Source organism: Alligator sinensis, unplaced genomic scaffold (genome assembly GCF_000455745.1).
Source record: "Alligator sinensis unplaced genomic scaffold, ASM45574v1 scaffold741_1, whole genome shotgun sequence".
NCBI lineage: Eukaryota > Metazoa > Chordata > Crocodylia > Alligatoridae > Alligator > Alligator sinensis.
The window spans coordinates 120,778-140,361 of NW_005842212.1; the positions used below are offsets into that span (position 1 = coordinate 120,778).

The 19,584-nt window shown below is 46.1% G+C and overlaps 1 protein-coding gene across 6 annotated transcripts in view; it reads left to right on the forward strand.

Annotated features, from left to right (window-relative positions):
• MGAT4B (mannosyl (alpha-1,3-)-glycoprotein beta-1,4-N-acetylglucosaminyltransferase, isozyme B) overlaps nt 1-19,584 on the forward strand; it is a 59,305-nt gene that overhangs the window by 21,248 nt on the left and 18,473 nt on the right. For 4 of the 6 annotated variants that reach the window (XR_003094817.1, XM_025207835.1, XM_025207831.1 and 1 more), the window contains exons 1-4: nt 3,705-3,803; nt 17,626-17,805; nt 18,433-18,573; nt 19,374-19,507. Coding sequence is in view for 5 of the 6 variants with exons in the window: in XM_025207835.1 (XP_025063620.1) it covers nt 3,707-3,803; nt 17,626-17,805; nt 18,433-18,573; nt 19,374-19,507 (552 nt within the window). In the remaining variant the exon portion in view is untranslated. Of the gene's footprint in view, nt 1-3,704; nt 3,804-17,625; nt 17,806-18,432; nt 18,574-19,373; nt 19,508-19,584 lie in introns of those variants that run through there. The other 2 variants (XM_025207834.1, XM_025207832.1) reach the window with 1 other exon arrangement.

Consider the following 19,584-nt stretch of genomic DNA (forward strand, 5'->3'; position numbering starts at 1 on the left):
CATCTTCTTCTCCATCTAGCCTAGTGGTATCTGATAAACCTAAAGAAACCTTGTTTCTTCTCTTATTTCTAAAGCCATCTGCCTGCTGTGAGATGGGACAGTCTCCATTACTTCTATATCGCTTTCCCATAGTCTCTTAGCTGCTGATTAGGGGTGAGGAGAAAGCTAATCTGCTGTTGCAGCAGCCTGTGTCTTTCTCTGTGCTTTTCTCCCCAGGAAGAATTATCTCAGCATGAAAATAGTGACAGACTTAATACAGCATGTGCACCTGGATCCAACAGTCTTAAGTTTTATGCTTTCAGTGGTAATGCCTTGTGTGTTTTTTCTGGGAAGAACCAAGTCTAAGCCATGGGACACTGGGGTAGCAGGCTCACACCTGGGTAAATGGATGTTCCAACTCTTCATGCTGTGTCCATTGACTTTATTTTAATTTTTTTTTACATGGTATAAAAGATGCCCACGCAATGTCTCTGGGCACCCTGCAAGTTACTTTCAATGACAAAAACAAAATGCAATTCTTTCTGCTCACCCCAGGATCAGTGGCTAGTGGTTTAAAAGCAGAATTGTTTTCTCTACCCACCAGCACAATTCTGCATGTGACCAGACTCGAATACAATAGAGAAACTGTAAACTGCTTGCCTCTGTATTGTCTCTGCATAGACAAGAAATTCAACTTACGGGAACAGCCAGCAGCAGAGTTGGTGTCTAGTGGGGCCACTCTGAACATCCCTCCCTGGGGGTGCGTTCTTGGATGCATTGCAAATGACTTCTGGGCTGGGTATAATCTTGACTCTATTGAAATTAGCTCCTAATAACCTCAGTGGAGCCAGTATTTCATAGATTTCATAGACATCAGGGCTGGAAGGGACCTTAGAAGATCATCGAGTCCAGCCCCCCGCCCAAAGGGCAGGAAGTCAGCTGGGGTCATAGGATCCCAGCAAGATAAGCATCCAGTTTCATCTTGAAGGTGTTCAATGAAGGCGCTTGAACCACCTCCGGTGGCAGGCTGTTCCAGACCTTGGGGGCTCGGACAGTAAAGAAGTTCTTCCTTATGTCCAGCCTGAAACGATCTTGAAGTAGTTTGTGACCATTCGACCTCGTCATCCCTTGGGGCGCTCTGGTGAACAAACGTTCCCCCAGATGCTGGTGGTCACCCCTGATAAACTTGTAGGTGGCCATCAGATCACCCCTGAGCCTGCGCTTTTTCAGGCTAAAGAGCCCCACGGCTCTCAGCCTGTCATCATAGGGTCTGTTTCCCTGACCTCTGATCATGCGCGTGGCTCTTCTCTGGACTCTCTCAAGCTTCTCCACATCCTTTTTGAATTGTGGAGCCCAAAACTGGACACAGTACTCCAGCTGCGGCCTCACTAAGGCCGAGTACAGGGGGAGAATGACGTCCCGGGATTTGCTTGAGAGCAAAAATAAAAATGTTTGTGCACTCCCTGCTCCTCCATTGCAGAAATCTATTTTAATCCGTTTTTAAAAACACACTTATTCTCTAAAGCAATTGGCTCCAAAATGTGGTACCTCTACTTTTGCTATTTACACACTCTCCTTTTTCATCCCTAAAGCTATTTCTTTCGGATTTGGGGGTTCCCAGTTCCTGTCATCTTGCTTTAGTTCAATCTATTCTAGATGGAGCTTTACCTGACGATTGCCTAAAAACGAGGCGCTGAACGCCGCTGCTTAGCGGCGTTCCTGTCAGAGAGTGCATTTTGCACGGGTTCTGTGATTTGGATTGACATACCACTTGTTTCTGTATAAATATGAACTCGCCATTTTCTCAACCTCCTGAAACCCTCAATATTTTGGATCTTGGAAATGGCCCGTCTCCTTATATGGTACTGGAGCAGCCGCTAAAGTTAGAGAGAGAGTTTTGCTAAAAGCTCTTTCCATTCTGGTGTTAGAAAGGAAAAAGGAGAATTGGCAATTGGGAAATTCAAGTGCAACTGCTTTCTCCGCTTGGTTCAGTAGAGGCAGAGTTGCTTGCTGGCATTCAGAACTCACTCTCTATTCTCCAAATAGTTTTGAAAAATAACAGGGTTCAGAAGGATGCCAAGGTGGGCTAAGTGGAGAAACGTGAATGTAGTGGGTAGGGTGCGTGAGAAAGTCTGTTACTAGAAATGGATTTATGCTAGAGGCTGGGCTATGATGCTCGCCAGCTCCTTGAGTACCCTGGGGGGAAGATTGTCAGGGCCAGCTGACTTGAAGGTATCCAGCTTCTCAAGATGTTCCTTCACAAAGTCAGCATTAATGGAGGGCAGGGGATCACCCTCACCCGGACTTCCCGGCCCTGTAGCGGGCATGGGCGTCCCATGGGACTGATGAAAGACTGACGCAAAGTACCTATTTAATAGGTTGGCTTTTTCCTGGGCGTCAGTTGTCAGTTGCCCCATCTGGTCCAGCAGGGGTCCAATGTTGCCCCTGCTTTTCCTCCGGCTCCCCACATATCTGAAAAAGGACTTCTTATTGTCCTTGATGCTCAAAGCTAGCTGGAGTTCAGTTGCGGCCTTGGCTTTCCTGGTCTGCTCCCTACAGGACCGGACCAGTGCAGAATAATCCTCCTTGGAGGTGACTCCCATCCTCCACCCTTTGTAGGCCTTTCTTTTTAGCCTCAGGAGATCTGCTAGGTCCCTGGAGAGCCAGGAGGGCTGCTGTGCCCTCTTGCTGCCTTTCCTCCGAGATGGAATAGACTTAGTTTGTGCATTGAGGATCGCTCCCTTGAGGAGCAACCACTCCTCTTGAACTCCCCTCTCCCTGTGGTCACGGTCCCGTAGGGCCTCACTGACAAGCCTCCTGAGCTTGTCAAAGTCGGCTTTCCTGAAAAAGCCGACTTTCATCCTGCTTTTCTGTTAGTCTCTGGCAAAGCCTTTCAGTTGACATGGGGCCAAGTGCCCTAACTAACCTGTGCTTAATTTCTCATCAACAAAATGTTTTTCCAACTTTCCTAAAGTTCTTCAAGGTTCTCAAACATGGCATCAGCTTTACACACTATTGGTTATACCAGGGGCGGGCAATTATTTCAGGTGGAGGGCTGCTTGCTGAGTTTTGGTGAGCCATCAAGGGCTGCATGACAGGCAGCCAGGGGCAGATAAATATTAATTTTCTAAAATTTAGGGGCCTCACGGACTGGATAAAATGGCCTGGCTGGCTGCATGCGGCCCGTGGGCCACATTTTGCCCATCCCTGGGTTAAACAAATCCCAAGCGTTTGAAAATTCCTGCTTTATGTGTTTGTTAGTAACTTCAGTGCAGAACGGTCACTGAAAAGAGATTATATAATAAAGGAAGAGGACCAATATCTGCCTCTATTTTATTTTTGTGGAAATTGGAGTGTCTTGAGAGTAAGTTTTTAAGGTGGAAAAAACCTCCCACACATGACTAAGTACCTTGCTTGGAGAGGTGGGTACAATGTGCTGTTTTTGTTTTTAAGTTCTCTGTTTGTTGGAAAGAGGTGATGATAAAATTACCGTCTGAAATGTGCTACCAGTAAACCTGCAAATGGATGTACCAAACTCCATGTATTCTTAAGGCTGGGTCTAACTGATTCATCCATCGCTACAGTAGAGCAAAGTCTCAGCGATGCGTGGTAATTAGAAAAAGTTTTTGTTGGATCGCAGTAATGTTAAGAGGAGGATTAACAAGAAATTTTATTTTAACTCCTTCACAGGCAAGTAACGACAGCTGCTGCAGTGAGAGGGGGAGAGATGATTAACAAGGCAACCTTTCCAAAGATCAGCTTGTCTTCCTGGAGGAACTCCTTTTTACTCAAGCTGATGAGGGAGGCAGAGTGGCTATTTAGTGGTATGACTTTAGAGATGTGTGGGTTTTTTGCTGAACAAGGTCTCTGTTCCTGTAATTAAGTTAATTTTAAAATGAAAACAGGAGGTTCCTGTGGAACTGTCAGGTGTCTGCCCTTCTTGTAACTCTTTATTTTCTTTAAGGGAAGCACAGTTAGCTCACTTCTGAGCAACCCGCCTTTCTAGTGGTTTCTGGAGCACAGCGGTGCTGTAGACTTGGGTTACTGTAGAACATAAAACTTGGACTGATCTATTTTGATAACCATTGTGAACTCTGTATCGCAAAGGAATAGAGAAAAAAGTCGTGTGAAGGGCCGTCAGCCCATTGCTGAGAGCAAAGTTAATGCTGCTCGACTTCAAGCAAACTGCCATTACCAAGGGGCACGTGCAGTAAACCTTAAAGCTGGTATCCAGAGCTATGCCATGGAGAGTTTCACTGATGGTGTAATATGCACTTTGGGGCTGACATGCCGCAATTCGAAAGATTTGAAATATCAGTATTCATACTGTGCCTTAAATACCTGAAAATATGTCTTGTTTCCCAAAATGTGACGCATCATAGGTAAAACTCCGTAACCCCACCCTTGAGAGGACCTCTAGCACAGTTGGTGGGTTGAGGTTAACAGCCTTGCCCCACGTCATGGAAGGAGATGGTGATGAGCTTGCACCTGTTGTCCCATTGTGGCATTCCTTGAGATAAGCTAGGCTCTGTCCGCTGAGCACATTTTGTGTGTGTGTATACATCTTAGAAAAGTAACACGTTAAAATAGACAAGGGATCTTTTTCCTTAGGTCTTCAAAGGGCAGGGATCAACTTAGACCAACATTTCAGTGTATACTTTGTGTGCATCTCAGAAATCCTATAACATGCTGGCTATTTTTAGGTTTAATGGCCCATGGCTTCTGTTAACACGTTCTTTTGTTCACTTCCAGCTTGTTTTTATTCCCCAATCAAATAAAGGCTTTAAAAAAAAACAGCAAAGCTTTTGCTTTGTATGTATGAGAGAAAATGCTTAGAAAGCTTTTATTTGTGCTGCGCAGGTAGAATAATTAGATTGCTAATAGACTAGTGCTGCTTTGGGGAAGAAAGAAAGTTTGCAGTTGCAGTATCCATAAAAACCTGTAGTATTTACAACGAGGAGAGATTTAGGGGAATTTCTGGATCTTCTTTCCAAATGTCTGGAATTATGGGAGCATAGGAATTGCCTAGGACGCTTACTCTGTTGCTGACAAGGACTAGCACTGAGAGCGTTAGTAGTATGATGTGTGAAAAAAGCACTTCTTTCTACATTTGCAACCTTTTAATTGAATAGCCTTTGATCTTCTGTCCTGATGCAGCAAGAGCAGAAGCTGGGAGTGTTGCACTGGTTGTTGTTTTATATGCCTTTTTATCATGCCTGCTCTTCTTTGTGTCCTTTCTAGGATGCACTGTCTTGATCTTTTCAGTCTTGAGTTTTTCAGGCCCTTGATTACTCTCATCTCCCTTTCCTAAACCACTTCAATTCTGTAATATCCTTTGTGAGATGAGATGGCCAGTATGGCATGCATTATTCCAGATTAGGCTGTGTCGCTGACTTGCATAATGATGTTATAATGTTCTCTTTGTTGCTTTTCTCCAGCCCCTTCACTGTGCAGCCTAACATTTTTCTCCCTTTAACTGCAGACTCAAGTCCTGGCTTCGCTTTCTAGCAAATAGTTTTGATTTAGGCCCATGCAAGCAGTACCTTAAATTTTGCCCTGCAACATTCATTCATTTTGCCTTCATATGATACTGAAGTTCATTTGGCATCCTACAGCTTATTCATTCAGCTTGTTTGGGTCTCTGAAGTTCCTCTTGGACATTTTTGGCCTTGACTAACCCAGCTTATTTTTTGTGTCTGTGTATTTTGATGTTTTGCTGTTCGTCTCCTTTTCCAAGTTATTGGTGACCAACATGAGACTTAATGCAAACCCTCCTGACTCCCCATCACTAACCTCTGCAGTAATGGAAAAGCCCATGTTAAATGCAGCATTTTTCCTGTCTGCTACCCAGTATTGGCTTTGTGACACTGCTTTACCTCTGACCCCGTGTATACTTAACATCTGTAATAGCTTCTTGTAAGGGACCTTATTGGAAGCTTTCTGCAGATCTTAAACTGTCAGCTGGTTCTCCTTCATAGCTACCTGATTGATGTTCAGAGCACTCTGAGAGGCTAGCAAGACATTATTCTCCTCTGCAGAAATGGCGCGGGTTAGCCTTCATCATAACATTTTTCTTGACCCTCAGCTCTGTGCCACTTAAATGTTGAAGATGAGCGTGAGGCCTGGACTGTTCAGTTCGATTCGCTCTCCTGGATCTGACAGAAGGATTGGCACTGGGGAGACTGGTTGTGGGAGAGGGTGATGGCAAGTTTGCAATTTTAGATTCTCACCCTTCTCTAAAACTAGAGACACTAGGTGTGAGTGTCGGATGCATCACCTCTCTCTCCAAAGAGATTACAGATTGTCCATCCAACTGTGGCATCTGTCCTGCCAGCCTCAGCTTCGCAACACCATTTTGGCTTCAGTCTGTATCTCAGAAGACTGATTATTGTCCCTCCTTCCCTTATGGCATTGGAGTGTGTTTGTCTCCCATGCCATGTGTGCGCATGTGTATGCACACAGTTGCAAATCCCTGAGATGTTGTTTGCTAAATTCAGGAAGGTGCAGTTTGCACGGTTCCTGAACAGACGAGCTGCCGCAGCTGCTCCTGCTTTGGAGTTTTGGAAAAACAAGGTGGAATGCATTAAACATTGTTTTATTCCCAATTTCCTTACTATTTCCTTTGAGGAAGAATATCTGGGAAGAAACTGAAATCTAATGAGCAGGGCAGCACATTCCGCAGCAAAAATGCTAACTGGTGTTAGTGAGTGTTTCTTTACTTGGTGGTTTTTCACCAACCAGTCACACATCCTGATTTCAGCTCATTATTAGAGCTGTGTCAGGTTGAAATGTAGTTAAATATACCACAGTCTCTTAATAAATGACTGAATTAAAAAGAAAAAAATAAAGCCTACAGCTTGCAGTCTGTAGGAGCATTTCCTTCGCTTGATGATCATTTTTTCAGACAGGCTGATTTTTTAATGAGCTTCTTATGAAGGCTGACACGTTTGGCTGAGCACAGTGGTGTTGTAGTTCCTGCGTTGGCTGTCTTTTTCAAATCCAAGAGCTCAGGTCTGCACAGGGCTGGAAGAACGGCTGTGAGTTGGGAACGGACATCCTAACGGCACTGGCAAGGTGCTGGATCAGCACAGCAGCCCTGACAAAGGCTTACTCAAAACCGGGTTGTACTTCAAAGGCTTGGTTGTCCCACTGACATTCATTACAGCCCTTTGGCCTTTTTTATTGGAACAAGGAGATTGCTACTAGTTACTAATTTGGTAAATCTGCTAATTTACAGGCTTTAAACTCTACCTGTGTCGACACTCAGTGCCCTCTCTAAGCCTTCGTCCGCCATCAGGAAAGAACTTGACTTCAGGTACATGCTTAAGTCCCACTGACTTCTTTGTGACCTAACCATGCACCTTTTTGCTGCGAGAGGCTTTTTTGAATTGGGCCCTAGGTATTTATCCAGTGCACCATAAATAGCAGGTGGTAGGTCAACTTAGGAAAACATCTAGGCTGTGATAATGTTGGAGTGAAGTTGTAGCTGTGATGGTCCAAGAAATGCACAAGAGACAAGGATTTCTGTGCGTGATCATCTTTTGTTGGCCCATCTGTACGGTTGGGATAGACTTCTGGATGCCGTGCGTTCTTCTTCAGGCCTCTAGATAGTGGCTGTTACCAGGTGTACTTGTTTGAGAGGGAGACTTTTGACTACTTAAACTTTTATTATAAAAATATTTAAAACACGAGGTAATGTGCAAAAATGGGCAGCCTTCCCAGGGGCTGAGCATCAAACACAAATCGGCATCAAAAACACCGTATCATCCGATTGAACCCGTCTTCCCTGCAATACTCTTCAAGGGGTTACGCATGTAGGACCAGCCGTCTCTCTTCCCCCTTTCAGAGTGCTCCCTCGATGGCCCAGCGCCACCCAACTGGTCCGCGGTTTGTTGCAAGGTGAGGGGTCTAAGTGGTGGGCAAAGGAGAGGGGGTCTGTCTAGTGAAGTGAGTGGAGGTGGTCCCCCGGGGCAGTAAGTGCATCTGGAGAGAGGGCAGCTTTCACTTTGGCCAAGAGGCACAACACCAAGCAGACAACGTGGAGGCCCAGCCAGGTGGCCAGGGCTTTGGTCGAGAGCCAGGTGGACAAGGCTGAGTTGAGGTGGTGGATCGGTCTAATGGTGTGCGACTGGATCAAGGAAGCGATGAGGCTTCTGGAGGCTTGGCTCGGTGCCCTCTCATGCAAGACCAGGTTATGGGCAAGGGGCTCCTGCAGCAGCTCTGGAAAACGGCACCTGTTTTGAGGGGTCTCAGAAGGGATGGAGGGGAGAGAGATCCTGCATTAGCCATGAGTTGTTTTGAAGACTGCCCACTGGAGAAACGTGCTTTCTAGGTTTTACAGATCCTGACACTGTGCAAAATGCTATTTCCACCAAATGAAACGGTTTATTTTAGCTCAGGTCCTGCCTCTGATCACCTCGTTTTGAAAAGCTAGTTAACAAGTAAAGGAGTTGCTTTGTTTAAGAGTAAACCTCAGAGACAAGGTTTGAACACAAAAGAGAAGTTACAGTACTGCCTTTCATGTCAAGATGACCTGGAAAATTTGCATGGATCTCTTTCCCCTGTTAGCTTTGGATCTCCTGCCTCCATGTATAAGCCTAGCAGAATTTTCCAATGAGCTTTCAAATACTACTAATTACTTAGTTACTTGTACTGCATTACCATTTGGCATAAGTGCCTCTAACCTTGTGAAATAGGATACAGTATGTCCTTTCTTTGGTTTTTGATTAACAAGCTGGAATTCCCTGAGTCTCCTGGGTGATTTGTGTCCGGTGTGTGATGAATGATGACTGGTCAGGATATTTTTCTGAAGAGGGAACGCTGATATCGTTTAACAAATAATGAGCATGTGTCACTTAGCTCTCATACAATTAACGGTGAAAGCATCGCCCATGTAAGGGAGGCAACTAAATGGGAGATCTAGTACTCAACAGCTCTTAATTCTTTTGAGCATAATAATGGGGTATAAATAATTAAAACAAAGTTTTTTCTTCACTTGAGAAAGCACAATTATGTCCGGTGAGGATATAAAAAAAGATGGTTGGCAAATGTCTAGGTTATGAAGATTTTGGTGAATGGGCTGATGCAAAACAGAATAATTCTTTAATATGCAGCATAAAATGTGGTTTTTAAATTGTATTAATTATTCCTAGAACATGCATCACTCCAGAACAAATTCCTAGAATGAATATTATAATAGCAATTTGCAGACAAAGTGTACGGTAGGTACAGGGGGTTGAAGGATATCTGTGTACAATCTCTGAGATGTCTATTTTGGACCAGATTTTTAAAAAGCCAGGAGATTCAGAACACTTCCACGGTGATTTATCTGCTCTTTTCCTGACGAGGCACATAACAAAAGGGCTTTAATAGGATATTTCCACTCCCTAGAGTTCATAGTACTGGACACTAAGGAAAAAGGGTTGTTTTCTGTAGCTGCTCCAGTACCTCCAACTAAATGTGGATCTTGGATGTGGACATGGTATAAGGATTGTCTTCATGGCTGTTAATTTTGGGTGCTTCCCCCCTCACCATCCTGTCTTCTTGTCTCCTGAATTTTACCAACAAAGTACAAACTTAAAGCTTAAGTTTTCCATGTTAGGATTTAAAAAAAAAAATCTGTATTAAAAAAGAATCCAAAAAAAAAAGGGGGCTCAATTTGGGTTTAGTCACCTGACCAAGGAGGTTTTGGAGAGAGACAAGTGGGTCCTAGGAGGCCACCCCTTCACCAAGAACCTCTTGCAAAACCCTAACATCTGTTTTGGGTGCTGAGAGACCCCCTGCACACCTGGCCTGGAGCATTGGTTGACCTGTCGCCTAGCCATGGTCCTTTGCTAAGTCTGAAGTATGGTAGGGTGTTCTTGGTGGATTGTGTGCGTTTATCCCACAGCTTTTTAATTTAAAACGTTTCAATAATAAAATAGAGACCTAGGACCTAGAGGTGTCAGAGTCCATCCATCTCTCTGCTGTCACAACACGAATACCTGAGTTATTCCTCAATCTGCCTCTAAACCTTGATGCACCAAGGGCTAGGCCATTTTTGTTGTTGTTGCCCTATCTGGGGACAGCTAACCATTTTGAGCTCCCATTAAGTAAGCCAGTCTGTTCCTGTGCTCTTTCTCTATGGGCTGTCACAGGCGTGATGTGTAGTACCAGATGGCCCAACAGAATTGCCGCCTTCTCGGGTTCCTGATGGCAGCTCTCTAAAACCACACTTTGTGCAGCTGGTTTCCTCCTTCCAGGGCCACAGCAGATAGGAGGGCTAATTTAACGGTGAAGCTTGTTCTTGACAACACCGGCAGTTTATTCTGGAGTCATTACTGACACCTGCGTAGCCCTGCAAGAGGGTTTACACCTGTGAAGTGCAAATCTCACTGCAACCTTAAAACAGGGCTAATCTTATTTTACACTTCAGGAGCTGAATTAACTTCCCAGATTTCACATCATAACTTGCAGGAAAAGTGCAAATGCCTTGAAACTTTCTTAGTACAAGATTTACAGCATTTTGAACTGGAACCAGGAAGGCTCACAGGTATGATCTGTGAAAGTGGCACCAACTCAGTATAAAAGATTCACCTTTCAGAACATATCATCTGTAACATCAGCTGAACTCAAGGGTGCCTGTTAGTTGTGCGGGGTGAAGGCGAAGGTGTGCGAGACATGAGCGGTAGCAGAGAAGTAGTTGAAGCGGAGATGAGGACCTGGTAAGTCGAGTGAACTGGGGTGTGGAATTTATTTAGCAGCTTGTTTTCCTGCTTTCCACAGTTCACAGTAGTGGGCAAGCTAGTCTAGCAACCTTTATTTAGGGGTTTTGAGAGAGAATGATAAAGAGCGGGTGTTTGCACTCCAGACAAGACCACCTGGTGTCACCAGCACAAAAACTGTCTGGAATTAGTCATTTGTTATTGCAAAGGTGCCATGTTTAATCTGAGTGCTACTGTTAGCTAATTTAGTGCCCAGAACTGCATTATTTATTCCTTGCAACGCTGCCCGCTCACACGCTTGCATTTTAGAGCTGCACTTTATCCAAGGTAAATAGCACTTCTTCTAGCTTGATTAATAAGCACTGTTATCCATATTTGAAACAAAACAGAGGGAGCGGCCCGTTCATGTTGGGATTAAAGACTGTGTACTAACTAGGCTTGCCTCGGAGATCCAGGACTCGCATTTTCTTAACATCCATTTATATTTGTCTCATCAAGTTTCTGCTCTCAAAAATCCACGTTGTCCCTCAAGATTGCAGAATTGACAGCAAAATGGTCAAAACTTGCTTAAAGCTGAGATCTGATGTGTTTTTTAAGGTTAAGCTTTGTGCACAGTAGTGACATGTAGTTTTCTGCTCATGATCTGAAAGGTTGGAAGTAGAGGGAAGTCTCGGGCTTTGGCCTTCAACGTGCTCTGTTGGGAAAAGTTATCTTCAAAGAATAAAAACAAAGCTAATTGGGCCTGAAGCGCTGACATATTTAGCATGCACAGAGGGCTTTCTGGGAGGGTGTGATGTGGTTTGAAAGACTACCAGAGAACGAGAAGTTATGAAAAGACTGACAAATGCGGATGTAGACAAGTCTCGGAGGCTTGCAGAGCTAGAATTGTAATTGCACTTGCGATACCGCGTGACTTTCTCCTGCTGGAGAATTACCTTGTCTCTGCCTTGTCACTGAAACAAGCCTCTGAGTAAGATGCATCCCTCCCCAGCTAGCAGCCACTGCCTTTGCTATTTGTATTAACTTCAGTAAGAGCGAAGCTACAAATTCAGTGCTGCAGAGCCTCATTTGTACATGAGATGGGTACTGTCGTCTTCAGAACATGATGGGCAGAATCCGGAAGCCGCTTGCTTTATTTCCCCAAACAAATACTCCGGTCTTCTCCATCAAAAAAGACATGGGTCGGTTTATATGCGTGCGTGTCTGCGGGTGGCTGCTCAGCACCTCTGAAAATCAGGCTGCATGTGTATCAACCGGGGATCCCAGCACCTTTTATGACTTTCTAGAGTGTCACGGTGGCTCTTTTAGCGTGGTCGCCCTACGCAAGGCGCATCCTGGTCCCTCCCATACATCCTGCTCATGAGAATGCAAGCGGCACCTTCATTTGACAAGTAGCAAACTGTGCTGGAGGTCTTCGCAGCTCGCATGCAGACAACACCGGCCCTGCTGCGTGGGGTTTGCACACAGCAGAATTTTAAGCAGGCTTGCTCAGTCCTGGCTTTGATTCCCAAAGAGAGCGGGTTTCTAAATAGGTGGCTGGAGAAAGCGCTGGGAACAGCCAAATACCAGACCTGGCAAGGTGCAAAACTTGGCGTCCTGTCAACCCTGTGGTTTCTCGTTCAGCACAGTACGTTCACTGTGCAGCCGACGTGCTCTCCTATCTCACTGGGACCCTGTGAACTCCCGTCCAGCACAGATGGGCTTTGTCTCAAACCAGTGTATTTTCTGCCTGCAGCAATAGGTTACAGTACTTGAAATCCTCAAGTCACCTACTTTTTTTCTTCTTAAGAGTGAGAACTTGTATCTGTTGCCCACAGTGCTCGAGTCCCAGGGTGTTTTAGGAGCACTATCTCTTTGTAATTATTGTCTTGTACTTTGAGGGGAATACAGTAAAAATGCGGATGATCAGAATCTACAAGTCTAGCAAGGGATCCATTTTGAACAGATATCAGCACAGTAATTTGTTCAGCCCAATTAGCTGCAAATCACTTCTGTGTGCAAACTTGCTTTTAGCTGTGGGAGACGAGTCTACTTTTCTTACTGGCTTTTTCAGAGAGTACCGTCCCTCGCTTAGGAATTGTGCTCTTCTTTTGTAAGGAGAGAAGTGTCTTCCATCTACACATTATCATGTGCTGACACTCACAAAATTGCATTACTGGGAAGTCATAAGAAATAAAATCATCCCTATGTTTGCTTTAATATTTGTGTCTCAACCTGTTCAAGCAGGACTCGCTGTAATTCATCACAGGCCACTGTTTAATTTCACAAGGAAGTGGAAAGCCTGCAAGAGCCATTCAGACCTATGAAAAACAGATACAATTTCACTTTTTCTACCATTACGGGGAAACGCAGAAAATGGCAGATAGTGCATCAGCATTTCACGTTAATGAAAAGTGCAGCTTTCTGCTTGAGCAGGCAGGTCATTAATGACTGAATAATCAGTGACATTTCCTGCTAACTCTGACATGAGCAGAACGTAGCGCTCTAGTGAAAGCCATTAAGCCTTACCTCTACTTCCAGGGTATGAAGAACACGCTCCAGCATCCTCAGATTTTAGTCATTATATTTATGTTGCAGGGTCCTCAGCCACGGGCTATGCTAAGCAGTCTGCAAACAATAAATAGTTGTCCCTACCTGCACGTTTTTAAATGGTTTCTCTCCCACACTGGGATGTGGAAAAGCTTTTGCAGATGAAAGGGGACCCAGCCAGTTGGACTATTTTCTTTGAATAAGACCTAAATTGCTGTTGAATGCACAAAGTAAAATAGGAGGGCTGCGGAAGGGACAAAATCCCTTTTTTTGCTCTCGTAATGTTTCTGTGATCCTGGTTCTCGTGTGCCAGATTAGATAAAGCCTTTGCGAGCACAATTTTGATTTTTAGTTAGACCTTGACTTTAAGTCTCTTAATCTTTTAGTAAAGTCTTCACCTTTTAAGGCAGCAGGCAGCTTTCTGTGAATGAGAACCCCACACCTCGTGACAAGTGCAGGGAGATCAGCTGTACCTGTTTGAAGTAGTGAATTAAAAAAAAAAAAGTGTGTGTTTTGGGGGGGGCTGTTGAGAAAGATAATTAAAAATACCTTTCCCCTGTGTATTCTATGCTAGGGAAGGGATTAAACAGAGAAGTAGATTGGAAACGTGTTGCTGCGTCTTGGACACTGTGTTATATCCAACTGTGTTTTACGATGTAGATATTCTTATTTTCTAAACTCCCTTTTCTCTGGGCCCCAAAACTGGCAAGGCCAATGCAAACTCCTCTCTGGTTAATTGGTCTAAAATGCCTGTAACTGCGTGAGGAAGTTTCAGTGTAGCGTTTCAGTCCAGTTTACAGCCCCAAACTAGCTGCAGAGCCATAGCAGTTAACAACCAGCACAGGCAGACTTTAAAAACAGGATGAATTCAACAGCTCTTTCTTTTGCCTGTGTTTTTAATTCTGTCTCGCACACAGAAAAGGTGCCAATTACAGGTTTATATCTGAATGGAAAACATGTTAAAGCATTCTAAACTTATGTTTTTGGAGCTTTTACAACTTAAAAGAATAAATCATCGTTAACCTAATTAGCTGTAAGTTGTTTTTAGCCCAGGGTGACTTTGTTTTATGTTAAACTGAGATGGTTCCAGTTTAAAAATTCACATTGCATCCCTCATTGAGAAATCTGCCTGCAAAAATTGGGACAACTTGGGTCAGAAATAGATTATATAAATCTGTGCTTATGTGGTACCCTGATTTTTTTTTTTAAAGCCTGCATGAAGGGATAGAGCTGATTGCAATTGAACTGCTTTTAAATGTGCATTGAACAAGTGCTGTAGATTCAAAGCATGTCGAGTAATGGTTTCTTGCAACCTTCCTGTCACTGCAGATAGAGCCCATGTCCTTTGTGGTATTGGCTGAACAGCTGCACATAAAATAAGTCTGTATTAAAATTAGTTTAGCTTCATGGTAATAATAGTACAGTAGTACAAATTTGCTCTGAATTAGATCAGTGATCCAGATGCCGGTATCCGTCCAGGAGCTTGTAACTGTGGTCATCCAAGCATGTGTAATTTCTAAGTAACCAGGTTCATTAATAATGGAGTAAGAAGAAATGCAGGAAAACATTATAAATGGTTAACCACTTCACATTCCAGCCTCTTGTAGATATTGTCAGAAACCGCTGAAAACCACTCTCTATCTGCTTGCAGGGAAGTAAAAGCAGGCCGACATGCAGAGTTGCTTTGACACAGAAAGCTTTGCTGTGCTCCCAAAAACTACCTTTGGATTTGCAATGCACCCTCCACTACAGCCCGTGTAAGCAAACAGGCAATTTGTGATCCGAATCTCTGCACAATACTCTTTGGCTCGTCTTGCAATGGAGGTCAGATTAGATTATCATCACAGCCCCCAATCTACGAACGAATCCCTTCCTAATCACTGCCGGAGGCTGTACTTGTTTTTGTGTGTTTTTTGTGGGGGAAGGGGTTCCTTCCTTGCCTTACTTCTGCTCCTTCCTTCCTAAGATCTGTCTGAACTAAGCATGGCCATCCTTGGCCATCCAAACGCTTAGTGGAAGTGAGCTCCATAACTGAAGGCTCGTTCCCAGCCCTGGAGATCAGGGTCTTGTGTTAAATTTGTTCTTGGAAGATGGGCCCAATTCAGGAGTCCCTCGGTAATGTGCCCTTGTTGACCTGTATTGCTTAGGAGAGGGTCTTCTGTGTGCTGGGGGCAGACCTGTGCATTGAGTGTGCCAGTGATGAGCAGTTGTGGGTGAGTCCACACAAATATGGTAACAGGCATTATTTCTGCTTTATTCTGGGCATCTGGAAACACCAGGAGGCAAAGTGCCTCCGGAGCCATTGCCCTGGGATGTTCATAACATGTCTCTCCAGGATTTCCTTTCATCCTGTGATCACTGCAGGCGCTTATCTTCCTCGAGCACCTGGGCAGCTGAGTGATGGGTCCTCTGTTTGGTGTCAATGAGGGGTAGAGCTCTCCTTCACTTGTGCGCTGGCAGAAAAGGCTGTATCCTCTCCCAGTTTCTGCCAGCAGGTTTATCTAGATGCTGAATAAAGGCAGGAATGGAGCACCGAGGGATGCTGGGGTGACTGCTGGCAAGGCCTAGGGTACCTGTAGGCATTGCTGTCTTCTGGGTAACACCGGTCTGAACTCCAGCGAGGCTGGCACTGCTGGCTGTACTGGTAATCAGAGATGTAACCTGCAGAACACTTCTACCAAGAGGCTGTTCCTTCTCGAGTGGCTTTCTTTAAGTGGCTGACCCACTGCTCCCACGGCAGGTCTTGCTTTTCTCCTCCCCAGAGCTGCCTCTTGCCATCTGGTGAAGGACAGCACCTGCGCAGACTGAGGTCCTGCACCCTTGTCCTTAATTATTCATGTCCCCAGAGCTGCTGGGCCCTTGGATGCAGCTGGAGACATAGCTTTTGGTCCTGGCTGCTCTCTCTGGAGCAAACTGGCCCCGAGGGCTCCTTCATTTTTAGTAGTTTGTACTGTGAGCAGCATTGGCAAGACAGTGTTTTTATCCTGGAGCTTTTAAAGCGGGATTCGCTTTCTCCTGCTCAGCAGCTTAGCTGCTTCGTGGAGGCTACGCCGTAGTTTGTCAAGAATGTTATCTGGGGAGTGCAAAATAAATGGGCGAGTTTTGTGTGGGAGACGGGCTATTTCTGTATCTTTTCTGGCAGCCGTGCTCTTCACCCGGGTTGCCATAGTAGTAACAATAACATCGCGTTGTGTGGCAGCATCCCTGTTTGCCAAGAAAGCGAAGAGCGTGTTTACAGAAGTGGTGCTAACTTCAGGACGCAGCTCCCAGGCCTGTTCTCAGACTCCGGGTGCTCTTTCACGCTGCCTTGAACGCTTTTGGGGAACAAACAGGAGCAGAAGGTGGGGCCGGGGAGGGACCGCCTAATGCTAGGGACCTACACAGCACTCTGAGCGTTGGATGTGGTCCCTCTGCCTTCCCTTGGTGCACAGAAGAAGCATGTGAATTTTTTCCCAAAGCTTCCCTCAGGTTTTCATTTGGCCAGTGTCAGGAGTGGCAAGCTGTTCTCCGAGTCTGGCTGGTGGAGCTGAGTACTGACACGCTACAAGCTGTCACAGCTTTTAACCAGCTTTGTACCATTGCCAGGTCCGACTGTGGCTGGGGGAGCCTGCTATCCCCCCACCCTCCCTTCCTGTCGCAGAGAGAGGACCCGTCCACCTCCTTCCCACGCAGCCACACACAGCACACATCTGACTGCTCATTTGCAGGCGCACACCCCTGTGCGGTTACTCATCCACGCCTGGACACGTGCTGTGTAGCTTACACAATCTGCAGCACGTGGTTCTTGTCGCTCAGCCTCAGATACACACACCAGGCCATGCTTTCTGTTTTACTCACACACTCCCACACCAGGAGGGAGAGGGAGAGAACTGAAATCTCTTACAAAAAAAGAGAACTCTCCATTTTGCAGGCCCCCTTTATCCATACTTCATGCAGAAGCAAAAACGTGCAACCCCCCAATGTGTTTACCATTTGTAGGTCATCTTTGACCACACAGGCAGTCCTTATCTAGCAGAGTTCCAACCCACGGTGACGTCTGAAAGCAGCCAAGTTATCCATAAACCCCTGGAAACCAGAGCTGGAAGGAGGAATGCAAATGGTCCCTCCTATGTAGCTGCTGGTTCCCGAGTCTGAACCTGAAATGGAACGGTCAATGTTTAACACACTGCACAGTGCATAGATTTCCTGGGGGGAAGGCAGCCAGTGCCTGGAGAATGAGGCTTGCTGGGAAGTCACCTGTCCTTTGGGCTTGTGGTTTCCTCCAAAGCAGCCAGCTACTGGGCTCTCTGTGCTGGGCCTGGGACGCTGGATCATGAGCGGGGAAAATGCAGGACTGGTACCATTTTGCCTTTTGAGACCTTTCCAAGCAGGAGAAATAAATGTTGCCTCCCCTCTCTCCCTCTGCTCTCTGCAGGCGACGTTGTGGACATCTATCAGCGTGAGTTTCTGGCTCTCCGGGACCGTCTGCATGCTGCCGAACAGGAAAGTCTGAAGCGCTCCAAAGAGCTGAACCTGGTTCTGGATGAGATCAAGCGTGCCATCTCAGAGAAGCAGGCCTTGAGGGACATCAACCGGACATGGAGCAGCTTGTCCGGTGAATGACGGAGCTGAGAGCCGCAGCGGTTCTGCTGCTGTTGTTGCAGAAGGGGTAGCAGGGCATGTGTGGTGGTGTAGGGCTGTCCTGTTGCTTCCCAGTGCACACGCTGTGTGCAGGGTTCAGCTAGCCTGACCTGGTTCAAGGGGCTTGGATTTCAGAGCTGCTTTCTGACAAGTGATGGCACTGCAGCATTAAGCACTGAACCCCGCTCTGTAGATAATCTCTGCTGTCCCTCATGTTATGGGTTACATGTGCAGCTTCTGAATGCTGTGGCCTCTGGACTGCACCCAGGCGGAAGGGGGACTGCTGGGGAGAGCTTTAGTTTGTTCAGTGCTCCTTTTATGCACTGAAAACAGGTGAAGTGCTGATCAGAGGAGGAAAAGATCCTATTGATGAGATTCAGTTTGATCTTTGTGTACTACCTTGCTGAGATTTGGGGTCCCTTTCGGTTCCTGATGCACACAGCTCCCATAAATGCTCATGGGGCTTGAGGGTGTACAGTGGTGATGCCCTACCAATAACCCAGTGGGGTCATATTGCTCAAGGAAGACTTTTTGTCACCGGAAGCATTGTGGTCTCCTCCTGCCTAGTGCTTTCCATATTGACTTCCTCTTCCTTTTTAAGATGAAACCAAGTTAAAGCTGTGGAACATCACCAACAAGAACGTGCTGCATCTTCCCACCATCTTCCATCATTTGCCACATTTGCTGTCAAAGGAGAACAGTCTGCAGCCAGCTGTGCATGTGGGACAGGGGCGCACTGGAGGTAAATAGGAGTTAGTGCTGCTGCCAGGGCTCTTCCCTTTACTCTATGCCTGCCCCTCTCTCTGCTCTTCGCTAGTCCTGGCTGGTGTGTGGAGATGGGCAGGACAGGAAGGAGGGGCTGCATGCTCTAGGCCAGCTTCCTTACTGTGATGGGGCATTGAGATGGATATAAGCACCTTTAATTGTTGCAGACCAAGAAGGTGCGCAAAGATATTGTCTGTGCTTTGGCCGGCACTGAAATGCTACTTGCCGCTTCCACCTGCGGCTGTCCACCAGGGTATCTGATTGCTTTCTAAGTGAAATCCATGGCAGTCGCCTGATGGGAAGCTGTGCCTAGAGTCAGGTGTAGTGTTGACGTGGGGCTGAGTTGCACCTGTTTAGGCTGCTGCAGTTGTAGGGGTTGCTTGGTGGAGGGTGGTGATCTGAGTAGAAGGGAGGCCCAGTGCAGAGTGCTGTCTTTGGGACACAGAGGCCTTTCTAAAGATGAAGGCATTGCAGCATTTCCTCAGGTTGGGCTTGGTAATGTGACAGCTCTGCTGAATGTCTCCGTGGGAGGCCCTGCCAGGCAGCCCCTAATGCCTCCTGTTTTCTGGCCAACATGTCCTCATCAGAAATAAGGGATCTTGCTCACTGGGTTCATTTGGTGACTTAGCCTGGGTTCCAGCAGGCCTGTCCCTCACTAGCCCATTTCCCTGTGGGGGAGCAGCACAGCACCCAAGGCAGGAAAAAGGCAGAGTGCAGCATCCTGTTTGTTTTTCGGGTGTGACCACTTCTAAGAATGCCCCTTCTTGGCTCTGGCAGTGTCCATCGTGATGGGAATCCCCAGCGTGAAGCGGGAGGTGCACTCCTACCTGACGGACACGCTCAACTCTCTGATCTCGGAGCTCACCCAGCAAGAGAAGGAGGACTGCGTGATCGTTGTCCTGATTGCTGAGGTAATGGGACTGTGCACTGAATTCTCCTATTTCAGCAGCTCCTGCTCCTCCCCTTCCCCCCCCCCCCCCCCAGGCCT